Raw genomic sequence first — 12,003 nt, 5'->3', positions numbered from 1 at the left:
ATCTGTATGTGTGCAGGTATAAGAATGGCAAATTGATCACCAGACGGCCAGAGTTCAGTCGGTTTAGGGTCCAGCAGCATGCTCTGGAGATCAGAGACGTGTGTAAGCAGGATGCTGGAGAATACACACTGATCCTGAAAAACACACGTGCAGCCCTGGAGAAAAGACTAAACTTTACTCTCTTAGTCAATGGTAATGCTCTCAATGTGTAATAGATGTATATATGAAATATCTGCTCTTTCGATTAAGTTAATCCATTATAAAAAAAATAAAAAAAAGTCAGGGTTGATGTGCCTTGGTGGTTAAAAATCTGAGCTGGAAACAGAAAGATTGTAGCTGCAGTACAAATGCTAGAAGGGATCATTCATCAAACAAATGAAATGAAAAATAATGCATGAAAATCATCTTGTATGTGCAGTTTTCTTTTCTTGCTCTGTCATAAGGATGGCATAATATATATATATATATATATAATCTATATTTGCTTTAGTGTGTTGTGTTATTAGTTCATGTTAACTAATGTAATTCACTTTTTCGAAAGTGTAATAGTGATTTGTCATAAATTTCTCGATTTGCATGTGCAGTTCCTCCTCAGATCCATGAGAAGGAGACAGCAACACCTACCAACCCCTACAGGAGGAGCAGTCGACAGACGCTCACCTGCACCGCCACCGGGTCCCCTCCTGCCACCATCACCTGGCAGTGGAGGCCGTGGAGCCCCTGCGGTCTCAACAGCACCCGCAGAACCCTGTAAGAAACCAGAGATCAACTCGTCACATCTGACATGCTTTCTGAATCATGTTGAAAACCTCTGAATTAATGTCGTTGGGCTGAGAATTTACATTTTAATTTATGCATTTAGCAGGCGCTTTCATCCAAAGTGAATGTTGCAATGTTAATAGGTTCTCCAAACATCTCAAGTCTCAGGATATTGCTCACTCTGAAGGGACTGCGCTCCCAGTGTCAGCACTGGATCAATGGGAGTATTAGCTGATCTGGTGAAGCTGTCGAAATCACCATTGAATGTTAAACACCAGTGCTTGTGGTTCAGGTTGAGTTCAGAGTGGATAGTTTTTGTCCCTTTTGGCGACTTGCCCACAGTCTCTTACTAGTCAGAGACACTCTTTCCCATGTTTTCAGAAGCTTTGTTTATTTTTCCTGAAGTAAAGGCTGAGTGGGCGGTGCGTTGGCAGCTTTTCTTCCTTGTTGACTAGAGATGTGACAGATAAGGCAGCTGGGGAAGGTGGGGAGGTTAGGAGGGCGTTTGGAATATTTATAGTATTCGGCTTGAAGAAAGCACAGTGTGAAGGACAGAGTCCTGTCGTCTAAACAACAGGAAGCACAGAGACAGAGGCATTTAAGCATCCTCTGGCCCTGAAAGAGGACTGCTTGGACCTTCTCTGTGGTTTGATTTGCTTCTAGAGTCTGGGTTGGAGAGAATGAGCTACAGGCAGCAGCTGAATCATTCAGACAGGTCCAGAGAGAGCTGGAGGCGAACCGCAATTCCCATTTGTTTCCACATCATTTATACACTCTCACAGCTGAAGCCTAGAGTCCCTAGTCACACTCGAACCAGTGCATTATATATTTATCAGCAGTTATTATTTCTTGATATCAGGCTGTGAGTTCCACTCTAAGGATGCAGATATTAGCACTATTTCAAAACCAAGTGATCGGCCTACTTAGACAGTTATATGCATTATATGGGTAATTCACCGCTGCCATGATTTGGTTTTAATACAAGTTGGCTATGCAAATTGGCACATGCAGATTTTTTGTGAGTGGAAAAATATCATGCTTGGTGCTAAACGGTAGGTTCAGGAATTTATGTCTAACCCTAACCATTTCTAATCCTATGAGAATAGCAAAGTGTTGGTGTGATCATAATAGTATATCTTTTATCATAGAATAGAATATATTTAGGAATGTGCATCTCTTTAATGAAAAATATGGTCACACTTTATTTTGAGATCCAATTCTCGCTATTAACAAATAATTAACTATCAAAGCCTCAAACTCCTAATTTGCTGCTAATTAATAGTTAGTAAGGTAGTAATTAAGTTTAGGTATTGGTAGGATTAGGGATGTATAGTATGGTCATGCAGAATATGTGCTTTATAATTACTAATAAACAGCCTATATGTTAATAATAGGCATGCTAATAAGCAACTTGTTCATAGTGAGATTTGGTATTATACTTAAGTGTTACCAAATATACAATCCCATAATGCATTGCTACAAGGTGAAGAAGACTGTGAAAAGGTTTTTTTAACTTAACTTTTTTTTTCGTAGACAGGTCATTATTTTTTTAAATTCTAATTTATATACCTTAGATACATATGTTTGACTAAGTTCAATGCAGTGCATTCTGGAATTGCCTTCTTTTCAAAGGAGCACACACAAATTTGGTGAAACTAATCATTTTTAATTAGATTAAACTATTTATATAAATGGTTCTTCTATCTACTATATCTACTGTACATTACTATATTTATGACATCTCTTGGCAATTTGGAAGGTTTTTTTTTTACTGAGCTTATTGCAGTGTGTTGTAGGATTGCCTTGTTTGTAAAGGACAGATACAATGCAACCTTACTGTATATCATGTGTACAGTTGACGAGAGAGAAAAGGTTGGGGTGATTCAAAGGGCCCTGGTCAGATTGGGGGCCCCCTGGAATGTGATTTGATTCAATAACCAAGCCTTGTGTCAGGATGCGCTGTATTATGCCTTATGCCTTAGGTAGACAGCTGACTAGGTTTTGCAACATACCCATTGTGTTATATCTTTTAAATTAATCAAAGGCTAATGCTCATTTGTTGCCTTCGTTTGTCGTTCCTTAGCTCTCATCGCACACAGGAAAGCAGATGCATCTAAAAGCTCTTCCTGGTGTGGGTACTGTCGATGTGTGCATCCTGCATCTGATATTCCCGCTCTCCTCTCCCTCTTTCTCTTTCCCACACACTGTCACGATCTGCTGCGACTGTGAAGGAGCGAAGGAGTGAGGTGACGTAGGGATTTAATCAGAATCAGAAAGAGCTTTATTGCCAAGTATGCTTGGGCATACAAGGAATTTGTTTTAATGACATAATCTTCCAGTACAGAGAGACAACAACACACAGGCAAAAAAAATAATAATAATTTGTATATACGGTTGTGCTATAGATGATACTGGAATAGAATAGAGTAAGATGCAAGATGCAGGGATGTACTAGGATGGAGGGGTAACAAATAAATATAATGATATTGCACATTTTTATTGAATAAGTGGGGAACATGTTCATGAGGTAGATTGCCTGGTGGAAGAAACCGTTCTTGTGACTGACTGTCCTGGTATTTGCAGCTCTGAAGCGCCGGCCAGTTCAAAGAGGGGGTAACTTGGATGTGAGGGATCCAGAGTGATTTTCTGAGCCTCTTTTCTCACTCTTGATGTTCTTTAAGGGTGGGCAGGGGAGCACCAATAATCCTTTCAGTTGTCCGAACTGTCTCTGTAGTCTTCTGATGTCTGATTTTTTAGCTGAACTAAACCAGACAGTTATTGAAGTGCAAAGGACAGACTCAATAATGGCTGAGTAGAACTGTTTCAGCAGCTCCTAATCTCCAATTCTGGGTAACACAGGGCAGGCACACACACACGTTGCACATAGATGAATACATTCAATACTGGAAAAACACTGCACAGACTGGAACTTAAATGCATAGGGTAATTGACAAGACACACCTAGGAGACATGAATAATCAAACACACAGGAAAACTAGGTCACAGGAAGCACATGGGGAGGGAAAACACAACAAAACAGGCCCATAACCCTGATATATCGCCTCCCTCCTGGAAGACACATCCTGGGTGGATGGGTGGGAACTTGGGAGGAGGCTCAGGAGGCAGACAGAAACCTGGCGGGGTCCGGCAGACAAAGTCCAGTGAGGTGACGATGGAGGGAGGAGCCAGGGAGGCGACAGGAAGGACTTGGAGCAGAAGGATCCAGCCCACAGCCATGATGGCGGCCCACGGTGGAGCCGACAGAGGGAGGAGTCATAGAGGAGGAAAGGCAGATAACTCCAGGGGGACGACCAACGGCAGATGATCCCGAGGTGGAGATGGAGAGCCAATGAGCCATGATGACAGGGAGGCTCCAGAGGTCCAAGGCGGAACAGATGATGCCGGCGACCACCACGGACCAGTGGATCCTAAAGGCCAACATGGAGCCAGAGCGACAGAGGACTGTGTAGGAGCCAAGGGAATGAAGGAGCCTGATGGAACCCGTTGGATGAAGGGACAATCTGCAACCGGAGGATTGGAGTCCAGAGGCACAGGATGGTCGATGCCAGACCAAGGTGATGAAGGAGGGATGAGGAAGTCCGGCAGAGCTAGTGGACTGGTGGGCCATGGTGGAGAGGAGGGAGTTTGGAGCCATGTTGGAGCCGACGAGTCAACGGGCCGAGGTAGAGTCTGGGGCTTAGAGGCTGGAGGCGGAGTCATGGGATGGGATGGCAGTCCCGTGAAGCTCCACCTTGTTGATGGTGGGCTAAGGGCAAGCAGAGGGGCTGCCAGACGACAGCGAAGGAGAAGGCAGGAGCAGGTAGGAGGATTGGCATTTGTGAGCCTCTGGGCTTTCAGGGTTGAACTGGGAACGAGAGCCTTCTCGGCCTAACTCATGAATGGGAGCCCTCTCTGGGCTTAACTCAGTAACATGAGCCCTCTCATGGCTTAACTCAGGAATGGGAGTGACAGAGGGATCTGCAGCTGGAGGGAGGAAAGTGGCCAGATCAGTGTCCCAGTCTATGCGGTCCCCATCAATAGACTCCCCTTTGAAGTCCAGCAGTCCCAGATCCATAATCAGCTCACCCTCAGCCACAGTGCAAGGGGCGGAGCTCCTCTCTGTGCTCTCACTGTCCACGCCATTCTCCCTCATTGTGGGCTCTGTTGCTGGGTAGCTGGTGAGATGGGCAAGGGCCAAAAACAGTCTGGTCTGGTCTGGTCCTTGAGCGAGTGCTCCCCCTGCTCCAGCAAGAGGAGGTATTCAGGGCGGGCAAGGGAATCCTTCGGGAAACAATGAGGGTACTTACTTAGTAATGCATTACACCCAACACTGGTGACAACTAGGTCACGGGGAGCACATGGGGAGAAAAAACACAACAAAACAGCTCCATAACCCCGACACACATATTAGGGAGGAATATTCTAAGAGTTTATAAATGCAATGAGACTGATGTTTTGTCCTGAAACATTTTGTCCATATCTGTCCTATGGTATTCATAGTTGTGTTTTCATTTTCACAGAGGTCGAAGGGGTCAACGAGACAAAATTCCCATCTGTCAAAACTGGATGGGTTTGGATCCTGAACACGCTGTCAATCCTATCGAGAGTTTTGAAACTTTGACTGAGATGGTGGATGGGAAAGAAAAGGTTCACTTCCTGTTTGGATTTTTCTTATTTCCTGAAAATTTCCCATAAATGTCCGAACCAAGTTTATGTGCCCGCAACCTGAACCCTGAGTGCTTTATGTGACACCGGATAACCAAAACTTGACATCTAGGGTGGGTGGGAGGGGGAATGTGTTACAATTTCCACTTTCAAAATATTTAAACCCATCTTCCAGTTCTTGCGCCCTGGATGGAGAGGGAATAAACACACATTAACACAGCACACTCTTCCTGTTTTCTGTCACACCTGTAAGGGTAATTTCCTGTGTTTGACCCTGGGAATAGGAGTGGGAGGGGAAAGATAGACTAATACACTATACAGCTTAAAGATTCACCAAAAAGTAAAAAAATCATAATTTATTTTCTCGTACTGTATTTTATTCTGACCATCGTTCTTCTAATGAGCAGAAAAAGGGTTTATAATCCCACTGACTTGTTTGTCAAAACATCTTCTTTTGTGTTCCACGGAAGGTTTACTATACAGAATATATACTGTATATACTGTTTTGAAGCAACAACACAAGTAAATAATGAAGAGATTTAATTTTTAGGTGAACTATCCTTTTAACAATGATTTTATTTTTATTTTTTTTGCATGTGATCCAGATGAAAACAAGTCAGTCTTTGAAACTTCTTCTGTTGTTTCCACAGACTGTGAGCCGTTTGGTTATTCAGAGAGCCAATGTGTCGGCTATGTACAAGTGCTCAGCAGAGAACAAAGTGGGAAGAGATGAACGATTGATCTATTTCTACGTGACCAGTGAGTTTCAGCAACACTTTTGTGCTAAACAAAACTTTATGGATTTTCAATAACATAACAAAAGATCATGCTTAAATCACCATGAAATCAAAATTTACAGTTCTTGCAAGCGTTTATTTTAAATGATGTGTTTGTGCATATCCTTTTTTTTTCTACATTTTTTTGTTGTTCAAGAATCCATTTCACCTGGATCTACTTCACAGTAGGGAAAAAAGATGATCACTTCTATTTCATAAAAACTTTAACCTTGAGTATTATCCATACACTGTAAAATGTTAGTGTAATTTTCAGTAAAAAATGTAGATGTTGTCGCCAGAACTTTATCATAAAAAATATCGAAGCAATAATTAAAACAATAGCTCATCAATTATAATATAATCCAATTACATTCAGATAAAAAACAGTAAAGAGAGAAAAAAAACATTTTATGATGGTAATATACCAAATTACTAGAATCTGTTTAAAATCTGCTACTCTTGTAATTTACTGTCAACCACCTTTAAAACATAAGTGTTTAATAGAAAGAAATATGAATTAAAGTTCAACCACAAGCTGAGGTAAATACTAATACAGTTGTGTTCTGAATTATTGATACCCTTTGTAAATATAAACAAAGAAGTCTGTAAAAATAAATCTAGGTTGTTGATCTTTTATTAAAAATATTCACAAAACCCCAACATTTTATTTAGTTAAAACAATTGTAGAAGGTGGAAAAATAATATATATATGCTTTCTCTAATACAAAAATTGAATCTAATCTGATCTGAATCAAGAATATCCTCTTAAGTTTTCTATTGAATTCGGGTCAAAGGACTGGAAAAGCCATGGCAGTGGCATTTAGTCACCCATTTTTTGTTGATTTTGGTGTTTTGGATCATTGCCCTGATGGAAGATCCATCCATTGCCCACTTTAAGATTTCTAACAGTGGCAGTCAGGTTTAGATTTTTTATCTGTTGACTGAACAATATTCTATAATTCTCTAGCTGCAATCCTTGGAGAGCCTTTGGCCATTCAAATTATCCTCCTTGACTGCTTTAAGACAATACAGACACACATTCTCTTCCAGGCAGATTTGAAACATTTCCTGATGATTGGTGGTAGAGGAAGGCATCTTCCGAAAATAGTTTAGTCTAGGTTCAAAAGTCCAGCTCAGGGACAAAGTCTTTGTAAGAAGACGCAATTGGAAGGGCTTGCAAATCTCTTACTCTATTTAAGCAATGTTAAGGCCAGTAACAGAACCATTTTTAGAGTCCGGACCAACACTAACACCACATTCGGTCGCCATTCAGGTCTGGAAAAAAAAACTTTTCTTCACCAGTAGGGATGTTGTACCCCCCACATCCACACATACATTTGACACTTTTACGTGTTAGTTTAATATTAAATACATTAATACAATATGGTAATCTAGATGTGGCAGCTTTTCTTGCACATGAAATCACCCACATCATGCCAACAAACAAATGAGAACGGCAAACAATAATCACTATACAGTACATAGTGCCAAAGTGGTTGTGCACCCACTTAAAAGGTTTTTAGTGTAGCATTTTTACCATTAAAATGATTTTCAAAATTATATATATATATATATATATATATATATATATATATATATATATTAGTGCTGTCAATCGATTAAAAACTTTAACTAGATTAATCACACATTTTTTTCTGTGATTAATCACAATTAATCGCAATAAAAAAAGAAATGTTTTTGTACGTTTTTAATATATTTTTTAATGTATTAATTTCACAGTTAAATTTAAATACTTGTTTAAATGACATCTTTTTATGAATGAAGGCCAGTATTACTGATATTAATACAGCTACTGATTTAAAAAAAAAAAATTTTTTTTACATTTATTATTAGGCTTCAAAAATATAACAGTTTTTAATTTAAGTAAACTTAAAACAATGCTAACATAAACCCATAATAAATGTCATGTTTACTCCTGCCGTTCCTGTCTTAACAGTTAGGAAATATACAGAAATTTAATAAAGTTATCAAAGTTATATGCAGTCTGCACTTCATAAACTATAAATTAAATAGTTAATCCTTATTAAAGCTACAAAAGTTATTTAGTCAAGAGCAGCGAGTCATTTTCTCTGTTCCCTTTGTTCTTTAACTTTACTGACAGGAAGCTTTATTGGCTGCTGTCCCTTTAAGAGCAGACAGACACGCGGATCTCACCGTTTATATACTGTCTATGGATCTCGCCTCATTCTCTCACAACTCTTTTTGTTCATTTTAGACTTTATATAAATCATTTAAGATTGCTCTTATGAGGATAATCGACAAAACTGGCACTTTGGGATGTTTATTGTTAGTTCAAGCGCTTAAGAGAACTGGATTCTGGCGCCCTGTCTATGCATTGTGTGTGTGTGTGTGTGTGTGTGTGTTTGTGTGTGTGTGTGTTAGTGATGCGCGGGTCGGCTTTTTTTCCAACCCGCGGGTCCCGCATTTATGAAATTATTTGGCCCGCCCCGCACCGCGCCGCACCACTGTATCTATTTTTACAACCCGCCCCGCCCCGCCCCGGCGACCATTAAATAGACATGCATTGTAATGGAAATGAAAACAGCCTTTATTACAGCCTGAAAGTGCAGAAACATCGCCCTGTTAACTGACAACAACAGACGATTAAGTATGAATGAATGAAATGAACCATTTATCAGGTCATGTGATAACATTTTTTAAACATTTACAAAGCAGCGTTTGTAATCATCTAATAGGCTGGCCAACAATTTACAACCTAGTACGCTACATATAACCAATGAACTTTTGATTATTTAGCACATGGAACTGTTCATTTGGCGTTTTTGCGTTCGCTGTGCAAAAAAAGAATGGCATCCACTGTACCGGGGTTTAATCTATTTCTCCTAGACTCCAGCACCCGGCCAGCAGAGCTGAATGTGCGCTCGCTTGATGCGCTTGTGGCCGGGATACAGAGTATCATTTTTGACAGCTTGGAAAGCACAGGAAAGGCGATTGACTGGGACTGCCAGAAGCTAAGAATGTCCTCTCCGTCCCAGCAGAACTGTCCCTCAATGTAGCGCTGAACCTCGTCTTTCTCGGCGGCAACTTCACTTTCATCCTCCCACTCACTAAACGCATCTCTTTTTCTTTTGACTCGCTCGGCTTCGTCAACTAAAAATAAAATATAACAATATTTAACCTTTAAAACATGCATTAGACCACTATAGCTAAAAAGCCTATTTGCTGGTGTTACAATACTCACCTCGAGGCATCGGCTCTGGCTCCCTCAGACTTGCTGGAGGTGTAAGCAGCGCACTGTTAAATTCCCTGACAAGTTTTCTGGCCTGGTCGTACACAGCGTTTCTCTCCTCTGCTTGAAACATCTTCAGGGACTTAAAACGGGGACAAAGAAACGTTCCAAGCTTGTGGGTGACGCTGATGGACATTTTCTCGTTTAGCAGCTGCGTTGCCTGAGCCCGAATATAAACCATGTACTCCGGATCACCGTATTGGGGCTCGCAGTGTTTCTTCAGTTTAAAAAACCAAAGCACGACCAGCTGAATAGTTGGATACGTATCACCCTCCAACTCTTCACTCGCAGTTCTAAAAGGCAGCAAAAACTCAGTAACTGTGTTTAACACATCCAGCTGAATGCCATCCATTCTGTGGAGCTGATCTTTATCCTGCAAGGCCTGTTGGATTTCACGATACTGTTTACTGACTGACTGCATCATTGCAACTTTACTGTTCCAACGGGTTTCGCATTCCTGTGTCACAGTGTGAGGGAGTTGTACTACAGTCCCGGATTTTTTCAGGTATGTCACAAGGCTTTTGCACTTTGCAATGACATCATTCACGTCGCGCATATATGTTGGCGTGTTCTCTTTTACATCAAATGTGTGTTTGAGAACGATGTTAATGACATGGGCTGTGCACGGCACCCACTTGTAGCTGCGAAGGGCAGCTTTTATGTTTGCGCCCTGGTCACTTACAAAAATTACTTTTGATATGCCGGCAGGTTCAATACCAAAGTCATGCAGCTCCTTAATAATTTGCTCGTGGATGTTGTGCGCTGTCTTTTTGAGAGTAGAGTCAAATTCAGCTGTGCTTATGACACGGCTCTCCAATTTCCAGTCGTCATTAATGAAGTGACCAGTAAACGCTGTGTATGATCGTTTGTTGAACTCATCAGTCCACATGTCAGTGGTAATAGCTATGCCACAATCCAGAGCTATATTTATCTTCTTTGAGAGGATTTCTTTTTTTTCTTTAGCGGTCGCTTTGGCTCTGTCGCAAACAGTTTGCCTGTGAGGGAGTACACTGCTGGCATCCACACGTCCGTAACGTGAACCAATGTTAATTAGACACTGGGCTACGGAATGAAATCCATCTCCAGATACTATGTCGAAGGGCCGCAGGTCTCGACAGCACAATTCAACACAAGGGTCTGTGACCTCGGACTTGACATGTGCTGGTACTACTTTACTTTTGAGGAAAGCGGTAATATTTTGAGACGTGCCACTGTCGTCCTTTTTCTTAGACCCCCCACAAACATGTCTTGACAGGCTGGAAGTGCCCGTTTTGTGGCTCTCGTGTTTATATATTTTTTCACACGAGTTGCACTTCACGTAGCCGATACTGCTGTTGTCTCCTGCTGCAACTATTTCTGAGAACCGGTCCCAAACATTAGATTAAAGGTCCTTTCACACTGGACGCGATTTTAAGGCGCGAATAATTCGCGCGATGGTTTTATTTTTTGATCAGCTGTTTGTGTAATGAGTGCTTTCACACCGAACGCGAATGTGCTGAGGCGAAAAAACGACTTTTATTTTTTTCGCTTCGATGTCGATTTTTTTTTTCTTTTGAGGCGACAAAAAGGCTTCAGCCAATCACATACAAGGAAACAAAGGTGACGTCACAGCAAAAATGACGGATCTTCTGATTACTTGTGTGTGTGTTCTGTGGGCTGATGTTTTTAAGAGGACAGCTCACCTTAAGCAGACTGCCAGACGCTGCTCCGGATCAATTGGTTCCCTGAAGTTTGTGGTTTGTCTCGTAAGATGCGGTGCCACTATCTGAAGGAGCTCCTCGAATTGTCCCACAGACATCCGAAAGCAAGTGCGGAACCGGCCATGATAAAGTTTTAGCTCCTGTACAAGATTGGCATACTCCCCTTCAGACTCTCTGTTCTTTAGGACTGGGTGCACCCAAAACCTTCTTTTCTGTCTTTTAAAGAAAATGAAAAGCTCGTCTTCACTGGATGATGATGTTGAAGTGTCCATTTTCTCAACTGTCGGCGCGAAAGTTTTGGAATGTTGAAGCTCTCTAAACGTCACAGACATCGCAAATTCGCGTCGCGGCTGATGTGAATGGTTTTGACGCGAACTATTCGCACGCGAACTATTCGCTTTTTCGTTTCGCTTTTTCGTTACGCATCCGGTGTGAAAGGGCCTTTAGCAGCCTGACCTTCTTTTCTTTTAATGATGTATATTCCCGACCTCAATTTCTCCCTCACCTCGTCTTCCATCTCCACTTTTATTTTTTCCTTTTTTTGTAGCTGGCGGTGGGAGGCTGGGAGCTGTTTGGCGCGCCGCTTTCATGACGTGTCACGTGACGCCTGGGCAGTGGGGGCACATCACGCAATTTACGTTGCGGCGACCTTCATATTGTAACCTTATCAAATAACCTAATAGAATATTAAAATAGATGTTCGCAAATATTTAATAAAGGCTGACATTTTTTAATTTTGTTTTTAATGACCCGCCCCAACCCGCCCCGCAAATAAAGTGACAGTTTCTTTACCCGCCCCAACCCGACCCGCGGGTAACCCGCGGGGTCCGCG

At 41.5% G+C, this 12,003-nt stretch overlaps 1 protein-coding gene across 1 annotated transcript in view; it reads left to right on the top strand.

Annotated features, from left to right (window-relative positions):
* The window catches only part of flt4 (fms related receptor tyrosine kinase 4), a 56,216-nt gene that overhangs the window by 27,023 nt on the left and 17,190 nt on the right, over positions 1-12,003 (top strand). Inside the window, exons 9-12 of the mRNA XM_059516480.1 lie at positions 17-192; positions 585-750; positions 5,280-5,406; positions 6,075-6,183. Coding sequence (XP_059372463.1) covers positions 17-192; positions 585-750; positions 5,280-5,406; positions 6,075-6,183 — 578 coding nt within the window. The remainder of the gene's footprint in view (positions 1-16; positions 193-584; positions 751-5,279; positions 5,407-6,074; positions 6,184-12,003) is intronic.

This window comes from Carassius carassius, chromosome 29 (genome assembly GCF_963082965.1).
Source record: "Carassius carassius chromosome 29, fCarCar2.1, whole genome shotgun sequence".
NCBI classification, from domain to species: domain Eukaryota; kingdom Metazoa; phylum Chordata; class Actinopteri; order Cypriniformes; family Cyprinidae; genus Carassius; species Carassius carassius.
This window is presented reverse-complemented; position numbering and strand designations above follow the sequence as displayed.